We start from the raw sequence: 16,972 nt of genomic DNA, 5'->3' as shown, positions 1-16,972 counted from the left end.
GTTTGTTGTTTTTTTTTAAAGATTCATTTTTTAAATTTATTTCCCCTTCCCCCCATTGTCTACTCTCTGTGCCCATTCACTGTGTGTTCTTCTGCATCCACTTGCATTGTCGTGTGGCACCAGGAAACTGCGTCTCTTTTTTGCTGCATCATCTTGCTGTGTCAGGTCTCCATGTGTGCGGTGCCTTTCCTGGGCAGGCTGCACTTTTTTCGTGCCCCTGCGTGGCACAGCACTCCTTGCACACATCAGCACTGCATGTGGGCCAGCTCACCACACAGGTCAGAGGCCCTGGGTATTGAACCCTCTATATGGTAGGTGGACGCTTTATCAGTTGATCCAGGTGTGACAGTGGCCCTGGGATTCTTGGTGCCTCAGCACCTGTGGTCACTGCAGCAGCCAAAACTGTAGTTACCTTTCCAGACACCCTGGTGGGGTAGGACCCCCCTGCAGCAGCCCCCATGCTGGGGCCTGGGAGGCTGTTTCCAATGGGCAGGGGCACTGTCACGAAGGAGCCAGCAGCGCAGAGATCTGGGGAGGGACAGTCGAGTCAGAGGAGCGGTCCGTGCAAGGGCCCTGAGGCAGCAGTGAGATGTCCAGTGAGTGTCCAGCCAATGGGACACAGTTTGCCTAGAGAGAAGTGAAAGGGGGGAGTGGAGAAGAGGAAGCGGCTCTAGAGAGATGGGCGCCAGCGGCGCTGGCAGGGGGTTGGTATGTGTAAGCAGGTGTTGGTGAGGTTTGCATATTCATTCTACGTGTGATGGAAGGCTGTCGGGGGTGTTTTGAGCAGGGAAATAAAGTAATCTGATGTTAAGTATTTTATAAACCTTGCTAGCTGCTGTGTGGAGAATAAAGGGGCAAGAGGAGCCAGCTGGAAGTCATGGCCTTGGTGGGTGGGTGTGTCCTCATCTCCGTACCCACCGAAGGAGGAGGCGGGGGCAGCGCTGGCGGTGGGCTCGGCTCTTGGGCGGCCCTGTCAGCCAGCCGCCTGCTTTCTGCCTCACCTGGGAGCTGGCTCTTCAACCCCTGACGGCTGGAATGCAAGAGCTTTGCCCTCAGAGGCAGCTCCCCCACTCGAAGCCTTGTTTTTCCTAGGCAAGTTTGGTTTCTTCAGAAGATACCATTTTCCCCTCTGTAAACACCCAGTTCACCAGCTTTTGGGAGCAGGGTTGGGGCTGGGGAAAAGGGGTGGCTGTGGATAGGTTAGTGCTCAGACCAGAAGTAATCCCCTTCTCTGCAGCCTGTGTCTCCTTCCTGCCCTCTATTGTGCCCAGAATCTCCGGGTGCTGAGCCTCCTGGGGATCCCACAGGGGCAGATCACCTGCCTTCTCACTTCCAGCCCCACCCCTTTATCATCGCTTTTAATAGGGGCTCACGAGGCTTTGTGGTGAGCACCAGGGTGGGGTCTGCCCTGAACAGGAAGATCCTTTCTCTCCTTCCTTTCTTTCCACCTCTCAACCAGGAATTAGTGCCTAATGCAGCGGTCAGGTAAGTTTTCCTGTAAACGGCCGGATAGTAACTATTTTATGCTTTGTGTGTCATACAGTCCCCGCCTCAGTTACCTCTGTTGTGGTGAAAAGCAACCACAGACAGTGTGTAAGCAAATAGGAGTGGCTGTGTTCCAATAAAACTTTATTTACAAAAGCAGGTAGTGGGCCAGTTTTGTCTGTGGACTGTATGTCTTTGCTGACCCCTGGCCTAATGGAATCCGAATCAGGTTCAGTACTTTGCAGAGAGGCAGGTGCTGTTGCTGGCTGTGGGTCGCTGTTCTTGGCCCTTTACCTGAAACCAGCGGTGGTTTTGCTCAGGGAGAGAGATTCGGTGAACTTGACTCCATCATCATCTAGATGCTGTCACGGGACTTGTGATTTGGGCCTGCCAGTTGAATGATGAGTGTCTTACATCACGTTATCAAGTTGTGAATTTTTGAAATTGCAGTCTTTGAGTGAAGGGAGTTGCTTGTTGGTATAGCAAGCCCCTACATGGTAAAGCCTCCAGGAGGGAGGCTCTCACAAACTTGTTGTTAATAAAATATTTCAGACATACAGTAAAGTAGAGGCACTTAACAAACACCCATATGTTGTCGACTAGATTTTTATTTTCTCCACATTTTTGGGGATGCTGTTTCCTGGCGGCACAGGAGGTTGCGAGGGGTGGTCACAGTTGGGCAGTGGGACATTGGGACCTGATGTGTCTTCTGTACTAGAAGCTGCGACAGGCTGCTTTTTCCTGGGGGCCAGGGGAAGCCTCTGGTCTCTGGAGGTGCAGCTGTGCTCCTTGGGTGGGGGGCGGCAGCTGACAGGAGTCTGGCAGGCCCTGCCACGTGCCCTCCTCACAGGAGACCCCGGCTGCTCTCAGGAGCCGTGCAGTTCCCCAATGGCAGGCAAGCCCACGCGGAGCCGGCACTCCCTCCTCAGAAAGGAGCCCTGCTCCCGCTCCGCGAATGGCCGAGCCTCTGGCAGAGCTCTTCAGACCACCGGGAGCCCCCGGGGTCCTGGTAGAAGGTGCAGAGTCGGGGAGGGGAGTGGGACCTCGCGGAAACCTCCTGAGACTTCAGCAACTTCTAGCAGAAGGAAAAGGTCAGCTATTTTGATCTGGTTCTCACACTGAGTTTGATAAATAATTTCTCACCATTAAGGCAAAAATAAAGGAAAGAGGGTAAAGTGAGCATCTCTAACCTCACTGAATGAATAGATTTAAAAAACAAACAAAAAATAGAACTAGAACCTCCATTCCAGAAAAGAGTGATGAAGAAGGAAATATCAAGTCTTTTTTTAGCTTTTACCAAGTCAGAGGCTAAAGAGAATCGTAATTCTTCATGAACGTTTCTCGTAATGCCAAGGTAAGTATCCCATTTTTACTTCACGAGGAGTCACTAAGCTAAGGAAGCACACCTGCTTATCATACATCAGCGCCCAGCCAGCGCCCGTGCCCTCTGGGTGCCAGGCCCTCCTTGCCACCCAGCACAGAGAACGTGCCCTTGCCAGGCACCGCTGGCCCCATGCTCTCTTATAATACTGCTCTAGACCAGGCAAGGGCTGCCAGAGGGCAGCCCCGTGTGGACAGGTGGCGCCCACTCAGCTACCCACCCCCAAGCTCCCCTCGCTGGGTGCCAGCACCTTCCTCAGCCCAGGTGCCCTAGTGCAAAGACCAGCCCTTTGAGAGAGACCCCATCTTTTGTTGGGCAGACACCCCTTTCTTGCGCCTGGAGAGAGGTGTGCGGTGACTTTGAGGGGTTGGTGGGGCATGGGCGAGGCTGGCTCCTGGCCCTGTCTGCAGCTTCAGGGGCGTTTTTAGAACTACGAGGAGAGAAGCAGGTGAAACGCTCTTTGAAAAGATCTGAAAAGGCACGTGAAGTGCATCGTCTGGGGGGGGAGGGGGCAAGAAACTTGGCATCTGGAGCATCAAGTGTCCCTGGAGGTCGTGTAAAGGGGCGGTGGTGAAGAACGGCCAGCAAGCTCTGGGACAACTGATGTGAACTGGCACTAAAGGTGGATCAGATGCAGCCCCTGCGCCCCAGAACCGTAAGGCCACACTAGAGGGACACCCATGACTGAAGGCCTGCTGCAGGTGCCATTCCTTAGGAGCACCCGGGCTCACGGGGGACGTCCACCTAGAGGGCCTTCGAGTGCAGGCTGCAGGTGAGCATGTCAGAGACTTGGGGGCGGGGAAAAGGAGCCTTCAGGATGAAGGAACTGGTGTTGCAACAGGAGGTGTCCCAAGAGTGTCGGTGAGAGAGCAGACTGCTGCACCTGGAGCCTAGGGTGCTTCTTGAGAGACAAGCCTGGAAACGTGGGTTTAAGAGGCAGTGACTGCCTTGAATGCCATGCTCAGGAGTTTGAACTTTGTCTTATAGGCAGTAGGGAACCACTGACGTTTTCTGAGCAGGGAGTACTCTAGTATATATTCTAGAAAGGTAAATCTGCTAGCAGTATTAAAATATAGTCGGGGGCGTAAGCAGACTTGGCCCAGTGGTTAGGGCATCCGTCTACCACATGGGAGGTCTGCGGTTCAAACCTTGGGCCTCCTTGACCTGTGTGGATCTGTCCCGTGTGCAGTGCTAATGCGCGCAAGGAGTGCCGTGCCACACAGGGGTGTCCCCCGCGTAGGGGAGCCCCAAGCACAAGGAGTGCTCCCCGTAAGGAGAGCTGCCCAGCGTGAAAGAAAGAGCAGCCTGTCCAGGAATGGTGCCGCACACACGGAGAGCTGACACAGCAAGATGATGCAACAAAAAGAAACACAGATTCCTGTGCCACTGACAACAACAGAAGCGGACAAAGAACACGCAGCAAATAGACACAGAGAACAGACAACTGGAGCTGGGGGGGGAATGGGAGAGAAACAAATAAATAAATATTTTAAAATATATATATATAGTTGGGGACAGGAGCGGATGTGGTTCAACCAGTTGAGTTCCTGCCTCCCACACAGGAGGAGTCCTGGGTTCAGTTCCCAGTGCTTCCTAAAGGAAAAAAAACAGACAATGAGCAAAAAAAAAAAACCAACAAACAAGGAGCAGACAATGAATAAAAAACAAGCAAAAAGAGGAGGGAACCAATTTGGGAGCTGATGTGGATCAGTGGTTAAGTGCTGGCCTCTCACATACGAGGTCCCAGGTTCAACCCTCAGTCCCAGTACTTTAAAAAAAATTGTATATAATTTTTCATATTATAAAAAAGACGAGGGAAATTACCATTAGAATAGTCAAGAGAGTAATGGAGAGTTTTAAAGTCTTTTTTACTATGGAAGTTGAGGGAATAGTATGCACCCTGTGCACCCGTTACCCAGCTTTGACTGTTGTCACAGCTGCCAATTTTGTTTTACCTAACAATTCTCCCCCATCCCCATACCATACATACTTCCCTCTCCTGACACTGGATTCTTCTGAAGCAAATCTTGGACATCATATTTTATTTGTAACTCTCAAATGAGTATCCTTCAATAAGGACTCTTTTTAGACAAAACCAAAGCAGTGTTATCCCACCAAAAAACCCAGCCTATATTCAGTAAGTGTCCAAAACCCCCTCTCCCCAGTATTTCTTCACTTGGTTTTTATGAGGTGCACACATCACATTTGGTCATTACGGCTCTTAATCTGTATAGGTTCTTCCTCTCTTTTTCCTCCTTGTGATTTCATTGTTAAAGAAATCAGGTTGTTCCGAACATTTGAAGGACGTGATTCTCAGCCAAGGGCAGTTTTGCCCACCAGGGGACATTTGGCAACATCGGAAGACAACTGGGTGGGGAAGTTCTGGCACCCAGTGGGTAGAGGCCAAGGAGGCTGCTCGACCCCCTGTCGACCCCACGACACAATTACCTGCCCCAGGTGTGGGTGGTGCTGCCATGGAGGGGCCACCGCAGTCCCCCCATCTTCTGTACTTTGGCGATTGTCTCTCTGGAGGAGGTGAAGAGAATTCTCTTTGTATTTCTTATAAACCGGTAGTGAGCACTCAAGGCTTGTTCAGCTTCTGCTTGGACTGTTTTGGGGAGGCAGAAACCTTAAGCCGTGGCTCACGGAGCATCTCCTAGCAGCTGGTGCATTCGTGGGTCAGTCTGACCTGGCCATTGTACGGTCTCAGAAGGGCAGAACTTGGAAGACGCTGGCGAGTAGACCTCGTGGGTGGGCCCTGAAGGGCGGGGGGGATGGCAGCCAGGAAGGGCTGCTCCTAGGACAGAGCAGGACAGACAGTGGCCAGGGTACAAGCCAACAAGGACCACTCCAGCTAAGGGTTACTGCCGTGAAGAGAAGAAACTGGAATGGTTCACCACCGAGGCCAGCGCCTCGTCCTGCGGGTGCTGGGACGGCCATACTGGAGCCTCGGGCTCCGCACGTTCCTAGCTGCCATTTCCTTTCCTCCGCCGGGATGCGGCCCACCCTGCACGTCCGCGGGAGCCAGACCTGGGTGCTCTCCCGTATTCTCTCCCCCTCCCTCTTGCCCTGCGCTTTCCGTGGTGTTCAGCATTCTGGGTTCCACCTCTTAGGTCTCCTGGCTCTTCCTGATGGCCACACCTGCCTGCCAATGCCTTCATCTCTTGCCTAGACCCCTAGACAGACCTTCTTGTGGGTCGTTTTGCCTTCCCTCTCAACCCCTGCGATCTGATGCCCCCGCAAGAGCTAGTGACCTTTTTTTTTTTTTTAAGATTATTTTATTTATCTCCCCCCCCATTGGCTGCTCTCTGTGTCCATTCACTTTGTGTTCTTCTGTGTCCACTTGTATTCTTGTCAGCAGCACCTGGAATCTGTGTCTCTTTTTGTTGCTTTACGTCTCCATGTGTGCAGCGCCACTCCTGGGCAAGCTGTGGTTTTTTCATGCTGGGCAGCTATCCTTGCGGGGTGCACTCCTTGTGCGTGGGGCTCCCTTAATGCGGGGGACACCCCTGGGTGGCATGGCACTCCTTGCGCGCATCAGTACTGCGCGTGGGTCAGCTCACCACACGGGCCAGGAGGCCCTGGGTTTGAACCCTGGACCTCCTATGTGGTGGGTGGATGCTCTATCAGTTGAGCCACATCCGCTTCCCCCGAGTGACCTTTTAAGAAGGAGAATCTACTCGTGTCATCATCCTGCCCAGACCACCTTCCTGGGCCCCCGTGCCCTTCAGATAAAGTGCTCGGGCCCTGCCTGCCGCTCTGACGAGGCGCCCGTGGTGTCCCTGCCCTGCCCTCTGTCCTCCCTCTCTGCTTTGTGGGTTGCAGTCACGTTGGATGCCCAGGTCTCAGCCGCACCTGCCTGTAAGCCCTCCTCCCCCATGCACTGTTAACTCCTTCCCTCAGGTCTTAGCACCAGCTCCTCCGAGGGGTCTTCCCAGACCTTCGCAGATGCTGGGTCTCCTGCCAAGTCCCTGCCTGGCACGGCACCCTTCTCCGCAGAACTGGGCAGAGTGGTGGTGGCTGAGACGCAGGCCTTGCCCTCCTGGGATCAGGGTCCTTGTTACAGAGAAGCACGCCCGTCTCATGACCGCACTAGTGAATGCAGGCTTAGAGCCAGGAGAGGGTGGCAGAGGAGAAGCCGGGGGACGGCAGGCACACTCAGGGCGGTCGCTCCAGAAGTCAGAGTGCCCCAACATGTGAACCAAGAGAAAGAGTGGGGACAGGTGGGTGGCAGCATGATGCTGGGGGGACCCCGAAGTCCGGAAGGAGCAGGAGAGAGCACACAGCCCAGAAGGAGCACAGAGTGGTAGGGAGCAGAGAGCCTGGATGGAGCAGGGGGCATGGGGGGAGCACGGAGCCCGGGGGAGCAGGGGGCAGTGGGGGGGGGGGCGGCGCACAGAGCCTGGATGGAGCAGGGGGCAAGGGGGGGGACACAGAACCTGGAAGGAGAATGGAGTGATAGGGAGCAGAGAGCCTGGATGGAGCATGGAGCAAATGGGGAGCATGGAGCTTGGCTTGGATGGAGCATGGGGCAAGGGGGGAGCACAGAGCCTGGAAGGAGCAGGGAGTGGGGAGCACAGCCTGGACGGAACACGAATGGGGGGAAGTGCAGAGCCTGGATGAAGCATGGGGTAGGGGGAGAACAGAGCCTGAATGGAGCTGGGGAGGGGAGGACTTAGGAGCCTGAATGGAGCACTGGGCACCCAGAAGGAGTGGGAGCAGGAGCTGGGAGGCATGGGCCACCTGAGGCTGGAGAGGGAGTGTGTAACCAAAGCAGGCAGGGTTCGTAGACTGCCCTTAAGCTAAAGGCTGTCAGTCTGAGACTGGGGACGTCACTGTAATGTGATAAGCAGGGGGTGAGTTCTCTGTTAGAAGTTTCCTCTGCCGCCTTCCAGGAGATGCTGGAAAAGGGGCGGAGTGAAGGTGGGAAGTGGGGCAGCTCCTGCCAGGTCCAAGTGAGGGGAGCCGGTGCCTGGATTCCGCAGTCTTAGGGTCATTTTGTATTTTCTTAGGCTTTAGAAACCTTACCTTGACATGTTTCCTGACAAGGGACTGTGACTAGCCATGGATTTAGTTCTGGTATATAGTTAGCCCGATCACCAAATACTGTCTTAGGAGCTTTGTTATGTAAGTGATGTTTCTTTTCCTGATGAGGTGGAAAGAAGTGGAGCTATTTTGTTCACCTACACGCTGGATTGTTTAGCAAGGTCATTATGTGCAGTATTATAGGAAAATAAAAAGTAATAAACTTTTCTGTCTCCTGGAACATAGTGTCTGTATAATTTAATTTTAAAACAAGTAGGGTTGCTAGAAGTAGCCCTTTGTGACTGTGGAATCAATACTGGTGTTTCTCGAGAGCATCTGGAGGAAGCTGCGGGGCGGGGCGCGGATGAGGTGAGGAGCGGATGGGGTTTTCAGGGACGCAAGGCTGTGCTTGCCTGATGGGCTGGAAGGAAGCACCGGGCCAGGGCCCAGCGCGAGAAGGCGCCGCGGAGGACCGGGCTGCCCGCAGCTCGGCCTCCTGACCCGGCGGGCGGCTGCCGCCCTGCAGCCCGGAGCAGCCCCGAGTCTAGGCGGCATCTCCTTCAGGGGCGAGGACAGAGGCGTGTGGGGCTCCACTCGGGGCCCCGTGGCGTGCGCAGGCTGCTTGGCCCCGCTTGGCTGGAAGAGGCTCGGGGATTGGCTTTTGGGGGCCTCAGGTGAGGACCTTGGAGAAGAGCGGACGTGAGGCCTTTGGGCCACTGCAGCCGCGGGGAGCGAGGCGGCCGCCTGAAGGACTATTGGCCTTGGCTTTGCAGTGGTTCCGGGAGAACCGCCAGGCTGCTGCGCCCCGCACACTGCCCGGCGGCGCCCCGCTCCTACCCTGCTGGGCCGCTTGCACGCTGTCCCGCCCCGCCCCGCCCCGCCCCGCCCCGCCCCGCCCCACAGCCCCGCCCCGCCCCACAGCCCCGCCCCGCCCCACAGCCCCGTCCCACTCAGGCCCTGCCCCCGCCCGCGTCTCGCCACGCCCTCGTCCGCCCTCGCCCGGCCACGCCCTCGCCCCTGGCCACGCCCCCACCCCCGGGCGGGAGAGGATTTCTGGAGGCCGGGCTGAGGCCTGAGGGGCCGCGCTTCCCGCCCCTAGAGGTCGTCAGCACTCCTGGGTTCGCAGCCCTGCGCCCCTGGTCAGAGCCTGCAGCAGCGAAGCATCACCAGCTCGTTTCTGTCCCCTCCTGGCCGCCTCTGCCCTGAGTCCCCTGCCCCGTCTTCTGCCCACCCCTCGGAGGGCGGCCCTGGTAATCCAGGGGCATCTCTCGGGTCCTTAACTCTGCCGTCCACAGGGTCCTCTTGGCCAAGTGAGGTCACGTCATCTGGAAATCGGGACGTGGACGTTTTTGGGGGGACGGGGGCTGCATCATTTAGAAATCACAGGTTCGAAGGGAAGTCTAAGGAACGGGGTAGATCTGTGACTCTCTTCCCATCTGACATGACTGGAGGGGGAGTGAACAACTCGGAGGGATTAGGGAGGTTACAGTGGAGCGGGAGGAGGCTGTTCCAGGGGGAAACTTCTGTGTGTTTTCTCTAAATTTGAATTGTACCATAAAATGCAACATTTAAAGTACACTTTTTTTTTTTGGAAACAGATTTCCAGCAGGAAAAACAGTGTTGCTGTTTCCCAGTCGGCGGTATCTAGTAAAATAAAAGTACCAGTCCCTCAGCCCATAGTGAAGAAAGAAAAACGGCAAAACTCTTCCAGGTTTAGCATCAGCAATAATAGAGAACTTCAAAAACTACCATCTTTAAAAGGTACTGTCCATTATTTATCTTCTACGAGTTAAATTTTGGCTGTTTGGGGAGGAGTAATATTTTGACAGTTTGCTAGCATTTCCTATATCTTTGCCGTGTTTATATTTTGGAGGATTATCTTTTTGTTTTAATTGAGCTTATTTAAATTGAATGCTGTTAACTCATTTCCCTAATAATTTAAATTCCAGAGCTACTTAAGATGTAAGATGTAAGTAATAAAACTGAGGAAAATTTTTTCCTATTAATCAAAATGAAAGCTAGTCAGTTTTTTTCCCAAATGAATCATCTCTTCCATTTGTCTCAAAAGTCTCGCAATTCAGAAAGCAGTTACTATACATAGAGTAGTTGTAAAAATTACAGTAGAGCCCCTTCATTTTTCTGATGATAGAGAAATAAGGGCTGAACTATTGTGTATTGTGGAATTTCATTGGGATTACCTCCACCCAGGAGTGCTTTATTTGACATTCATGAGGGGAAAATGCTCGGGACTTTACTTTGAATTTTCCCCAAAATGGTAGTCACCCTTTCCAGCTGAAGGTGTTCAATCCCTAAACGTCTTCCTTTGGGAGATTTCGAGCTTATGGTATGCTAAAACCTTATTAAGGGAAGTAGGATGAGGACCCTACAGTCAAATGTGAACCTTTGAAACCTTTATATTTACTAAATGTAAGACTAGTTCACTAAATAGAAAACACCAGTCATTTTTCATACCTTAAATTCATAATAATGGGTCTTTTATAATTCATTTTCATCAAGTATGAATTCAGTGACAGCAGAAAGTTGTCTTTCCTGCCGTATTCCCAGAGTCTTTCCCACTGCTTGGCATGTAGCAGGAACACAAGGCAAATGTGGTGGGTGGGTGAGACGGAGGGCGGGAGAGCAGGAGAAGGGAGGGATGGTGGATGGATGGAAGGCTGGGTAGGTGCACATGGGTGGAGGGACAGATGGATTTCCTGCCCCTTGTGTGTTCTCCTCTCATGGCATTTGACCTGTGTTTGCTTCTGTTTTGTTTAGCTTTGTGGTGGATTATGTGCTTGTGAGCACACCTTGTGGGCAGAGCCTGCAGCCAGTATGCCTGTTAGCCTCACTGGTCTTGTTGAACGATCCTTTTAATTTGGCTCTTCTAAGATTTAGTGTTTCTGTATGTGTGTTAAAATAATTTTGTCTGGTTCAGCAAAAATAGGAATTGATTGGAGTTATATTCAATTTATATATTAATTTGGGGAAGAATGACATTTTTATGATATTCTTTTCTCATCCAGGAAAGTGGGTGCTCCTCCATTGTTCTGAGTCTTGTCTTAGGACTTCGTGTAAGATTGTATGGTTTTCTTTTAAGACCATACCTTTCTAGTAAATTTATTCCTAAGTACTTTATAGTTTTTGTCACACTTGTGACTGGGCTATATTTTTTCCCATTTTCTAGCTAAAGTAGGGGAAAGCTTTCTTTTAAAAAAAAAAATATTTTCTTCTAGTCGTCTTACCAAATTCTGTTTATTAATCTTAGAATTTTTACTGGTCTGTGTATTTAGTCCTGTCATTTATAACTAGATACTTTTATCTCCTTCCTGTATTGATGCCAACATACATGGGTTATTTTGATTTTAAAATGCCCTGAGCTGGAACCAGTAAGGCATAGCTAATAGAGATGATGGCAGCATCCTGCTTTCCCCATTTCAGGAAATGGTTCCAGCATCTGCCTTTTGGATGCCAAGGTGGCTCTTGGTTTTAAGATACTGATACAATATTTGCTGGGTTGATAGATTTTCTGGTTTTGCACTATCCTCACATCCTCACATTACTGGGATGAGCCTTAATTGTGTTGCAGTATATATATATAAATATATTTTACACTTTTTAATTAAAGTTAATAGATCACAAAGAACATTACATTAAAAAGTATGTTTTTGTTTATGTATTTATTTATTTTATTTTTTATTTTTTTTACCAATCTTGCCTTTTTGCAGTGCTGGGCTCAGTTTACTAATTTTCATTAGAATCTGCACACTTGGTTAACACGGAGCTGGTCTGTTGTTTCCTTCCTTTTTGTTACTAATTTATATCAAATCAAAAATGCTTCGGAAAATATGAAAATGTGGAATAATGTGTGTCTTAAAATTTATGAAATAGGGTTGAAAGGTTGGCTTGGAGCTCAGGTGGGCCAAGTTCCTTTCTCTGTGATAAATCTGTAGATTCCTTCCATACTGGGTCATTGCGAGTCAGGCACGTGTTAATTTGCACATGATATTCTTCAGTGGCTCTTCTTTTATCTCCTTTCTTAATGCAAACACTCTACTTTACCTTTCTCTTTTTTTTCCCTTGGTTTATTAGGGCTTTTTAAAGAAATATGTTTTATTGGACTCAGAACCAACTTTTAGTTCATTTATTCTTTCTACTATTTTGCGTCTTTGTATTCAGTAAGATTCAACTTTTATCTTTAATTGCTTATCCTACTTTCTTTTGGTTTATTTTATTTTATTTTTATTTTTATTATTTTATTCTTTTCCTTATGTTGAATAGAGTTCATTTATTTTTATTTTTCTCTTTTAATAGTAAAAGAATTTAAATCCATGTGTGCCTCAGAGTATATCAGCTCTGCCCATAGATTTTCTTTCTTTATTTTTTCTTAATTTCCAAATCATTGATTTTTTTCTTTTTACAGTTTTATTGTTATTAAATTGTAACAGTTCTTTATTTATTCTGGATAAAAGTTTATCAGATACGTCATTTACAAATATTTTCTCCCAGTATGTGTCTTGTCTTTTTATTCTCTTAATGGTACCTTTAGAGGTGTAAAAGTTTTGAATTTTGGTGAAGTCCAGTTTTTCAGGTTTTTCTTTATGAGTCTTGGTTTTGGAATGGTATTTATGAACGCTTTGTCTAACCCAAGGTCATGAAACTTTTTCTTCTATTTTTCCTTCCAGAAGTTTTCTGGTTTTAATTCTTGTATTTAGGGCTGTGATCAATTTTGAGTTAATTTTTCCAAATAATATAAAGTAGGGGTCTAAATTATTATTTTTGTATGTGGATATCCAGATGGCCCAGCACCATTTGTTACAAAGACTTCTCTTTCACCATGGAGTTGCCTTGGAATCTTTGTCAAAATTAATTGACTATAAATATAAAGGTTTACTTCTGGACTCAATTATTTTCTATTGATCTATGTGCCTGCCTTATGCCAGTACCACACTATCTCATTGTAGAATCTCATCATTGGTTTAATTTGCTTTTCTATGAAGAGGTCAGGTATCTTTTCAAATGTTTATTGCCCATTTTTCCATTGCACTGTCACACATTTTCTTAATTTTTTGTAGGAGTTCCTTATATATTCTGGATATGAACTCTTTGTTGGTTATATATGTGCTGCAGATACCTTTTTTCACTATTGTCTTTTTTACTTTATTCATTCTGGTATGTGTATAATGGTATCTCGTTCCAGTTTTAATTTTCAGTTATTTGATGATAAATGAAGTTGAGCATCTTTTCATATGCTTATTTGCTGTTAGGTATATTCTTTTGTGAAGTGCCAGTTTCAATCTTTGGATCCATTTTTCTAGTGGATTATTGAATTTTAAAACAATAGATTCTTTGTGGCTACATTAACTGCAGATTTTATTCTACTCTTGCATTTTCAATTTTAAAGATACTTGGAGTACCTTTATGTCCTGTTTAATAAATTTTTGCCTTCTACAAAGTAATGAATATATGGGACTGTGTTGTTTTACTTTCCTAAAACTTTATTTTACCTTTCACATTTAGCTTGTATAATTCATGTGGAATTGATCTTTGAGTCTGCTTTGATGTTAGATGTCAAAATTCAATTTTTTCCATATGACTATCCATTTGGCATCATACCCTTTATTAAAAAGATCATCCTTTCCTCATTGCAGCAGCTTCTTTGTCATAAATAAAATGACTGTAAATGTGTGGGTCTGTTTCTGGGCTCTGTTTTGTTCTACTGATTTGTCGACCTGGGGTCAGGATAACAGTGTAACTTCCTTATAAGTCTTGATATCAGGTAGAGTGACTTCTTCAGCCTTTTCTTCCAAATGACCTTGGCTTTTTTCATTTCCATATTTTTTTATTAGTCCCGTCTCAAAGAAGTCCTGGTTTCTATTCGTGGAGAATGAGATTTCAAGACCATGCCTTAGGTGATAGGGTACTCATTGCTATTAGAATGGTTCTTGTTTGCAAGCCAGTGAATCAAACTTAGAATATATGCTTTGTTTAGGATATAGACCTCAGGAGTTCACACTGATGCTGTCAATTCAAATTCAGGGTTATGGACTGTTTACTTCCATCTGACATCTATTATCTCCTTTTTGTCACACCAAGAATACTGCTTCTTAAGGACATCAGAGATAATAGAACTTGTATGTGACTATACAATTAATTTAGTATGTATTATGTATGTACATAACATATACTATTTATTTAAATAATTACATTTAGCTACAATATGAAATAATATATATGGTATATTATAAATGTATATTTGTTTTTAAGTTAAGTTACATATAAGGGATTATATTAATAGCTTAAATATAATTGTTCACCAGCATTATATATTTGTACAATATTTCTCATTATTGTCAGAGCATATAGTCATGACATACTATATTTTCTTCCTCATATCCCTTATTTAGTCTGAGTTCTACATGAAATACATAATTAATGCTCACCAGCAGTCTTTTGCTGACAGTTTTCTAGTTATTTTGGTCTTTGAAGCTTGTACTCTACTAGAGTTCTACTTCAAATTTGAAAGACTGTTAGAAAAGCCTTTGCTCATACTTTGTTTCATTAGACTCTTCAGAATGCCACGCCATTTCTTTCTGTAATAGAGCATGTTGTCAGTATGATGTTGGTCTAATTTTCTTTCCCTTTTAAATTACTTGATCTTTTTGCTTTGATGTCTAAATAATTTTTTCTTTAAAATATAATAATTTTAGAATATATCATTCCAGGTTTATTTCCCACACATATGTGGTATGCTATTTCAGTGTGTAAGTCCACTTTTTTTTTTTTTCTTTTCAGGAACGTTTTCTTGGATTATTGTTTTTAGAGTTTGTTCTGCTCCCTTGCTTTAGTTTTCTTATGGGGTGCTGCTGTTAATTTGCATCTTCTTTGCTTGGTTTTAATATTTGTCCTTGTTCTCTCTGTTCTTTTAATGCTTCTCTTGATTTCTTTTTGAGTTAAATATTTCCTCTTTTTCATAGTCTACTACTCAAGGCATTTTATGTTGTTTCTATTTGTTCTTGTATTCCTTCTAGATAATCTTCGTTTCTGAAATTTTAAAAAAATTCCTTATAGAGTTGCTTCTTATTACTGAGTTTTTCTATAAAAGATTCATGTAACTCTTTCACACATTGTGTCATTTCACAAGTGTCTTGACTCATTTTGAAATATTAGATTATTATAGTTTTTAAATTTTAATGCCTTCATTGGGATTTTTTTTGGCATATGTTTACTGACTGTGAGGATATTATTCCGTTCCTTGTTCTTTTTCCCCCCCCCCCTTGTAATAACTGAATAAGATTTGACTTTTATCCCTTCCTGTTCATGGATACGTGAAATTTAAAGAGGAGCTTAGGCACTACAGCACAAGCATCTGTTATTTTTGTGAAGTATTTAAAAATCTAGTGTCTGACTTTCTGAACACCTCTTATTCTGTTCTCTGATCCTACTTCTGTCAGGACCTTCTTTTTCTATATCCTCACTTGTCTTCTCCTCTTGAATTTGGAATTTCTTCCCAGCAGTTTCTCCCCAGTTGCAGCCTAATTCTGGAAGGGGACTGAGACTGCTGAGCTTTGAGAGTTCCTGGAGCCGAGGCTTCTTCCAGCCTCTCTAGACTTCACCGCAGTCTCCTTGCCTGCACCTACTCGACCACACAGACCCTTCCTCTTCCAGCTGCTGTTCTTACATTGGCTCACCAAGCTTTCTGTGTGAGTACCTGTTGGCTGTTTGAGAGTTCTCTGGCCTGTCCTACCTGTGTTTTCTTCTCTCTTTTCTTCCTCACAGACACAGACCATCCATAGCTCTTGCACTTATTTGTAGTTTATACCCATGTGCTCACATTCTGGAGTTCATGGGGATACTTTTCCACCTGCTTTTGTTGTCCATAGGCTTTTGGTTTTGCTATCTTAGTCACTCTGTGTAATTTTATGCCAGATTTTGGAGAGATTAATAAACAACGCCAAGGCTGCTGTCCTCTCACAGTCCCTTTCTGTTGGGTATTTGAAATCACACCTTTTAAAAATTCCTCACATTATTATTGTTTTATTCTGTTGGTGATCATTTAGAGCTGCATACATATTTATCACTTTATTCTTCATTCCTTTTAGCATTTCACACTTAACCATCTGGGGTCATTTTTCTTCTCTTTGAATATAGCCTTTAGTATTCAAAAGATTGAATAGTACCAAAAAACCCTATGGTATTCAAAGGATTCAACTCTTAACGCCATTCTCCTAGTGGCAAATTCTCATGTGTTTGGTTCTTTTTTGTTTGTCCATAAAATGTCCTTATTTTGCCGTTGTTCATGAAAGCTGTTTTCACTGAGTATTGAATTGTAAGTTAAGAGTTATTTTCCTTTAGTACATTGAATATAAGCTTTTTATTGTCTTTTGGCTTTCTTTAGTATTGAGAAGCCAAAATCTGTCTTTAAAGGCAAAGTATGTCTTTGAGTTTTCTGGATATTTTTCAGAATTTTACCAGACATTGATTTTTCCATAGTTCTACTGTAATGTGTCTAAATATGAGTTTCCATTTTATTTCTCCTTGTTGGGATTCATTCAGTATCTTGAATTTGTGACTCATTGTATTTCATCAGTGGGGAAAATTCTCAGCCCATTTCTTGAGTTGTCTTTAATCAAACATGTATCAGGCTTTTAACACTTAATGTTTTTCTTTAATTTTGTCTGTATTTTTGTCACTTCCTATGCTGTATTCTAAATCAGAGAGTCTGAAACTATCTACAGTAAAGGACTAGGTAACCACCCACACCAGTCAATCATGGGTTTATATTTTCATAAAGCAGAATAAAAATAAAATCCTATAAAAATGAAATGCTGGGTAGCAGATGTGGCTCAAGTGGCTAGGCTGCCTACCACATCAGAGTCCTGGGTTCGGTTCCTGGTGCCTCCTAAAGAAGACAAGCAAGACAGTGAGCTGGCACTGTGGGCTGATGCAGTGAGGTGACCCAATGAAGAGACACAGCAAGGAAACACAATGAGAGACACAACAAGCAGGGAGTGGTGGTGGCTCAAGTGATCTCGTGCCTCTCTCCCACATGCGAGGTCCCGGGTTTGGTTCCCAGTACCTCCT

At 46.1% G+C, this 16,972-nt stretch overlaps 1 protein-coding gene across 2 annotated transcripts in view; it reads left to right on the top strand.

Moving 5' to 3' along the window:
• PPP2R5C (protein phosphatase 2 regulatory subunit B'gamma) overlaps nucleotides 1-16,972 on the top strand; it is a 183,281-nt gene that overhangs the window by 13,328 nt on the left and 152,981 nt on the right. For both annotated transcript variants that reach the window (XM_058291566.2, XM_058291558.1), the window contains exon 3: nucleotides 9,490-9,652. In XM_058291566.2, coding sequence (XP_058147549.1) covers nucleotides 9,490-9,652 — 163 coding nt within the window. The remainder of the gene's footprint in view (nucleotides 1-9,489; nucleotides 9,653-16,972) is intronic.

This window comes from Dasypus novemcinctus, chromosome 3 (genome assembly GCF_030445035.2).
Source record: "Dasypus novemcinctus isolate mDasNov1 chromosome 3, mDasNov1.1.hap2, whole genome shotgun sequence".
In the NCBI taxonomy this organism is placed as follows: domain Eukaryota; kingdom Metazoa; phylum Chordata; class Mammalia; order Cingulata; family Dasypodidae; genus Dasypus; species Dasypus novemcinctus.
This window is presented reverse-complemented; position numbering and strand designations above follow the sequence as displayed.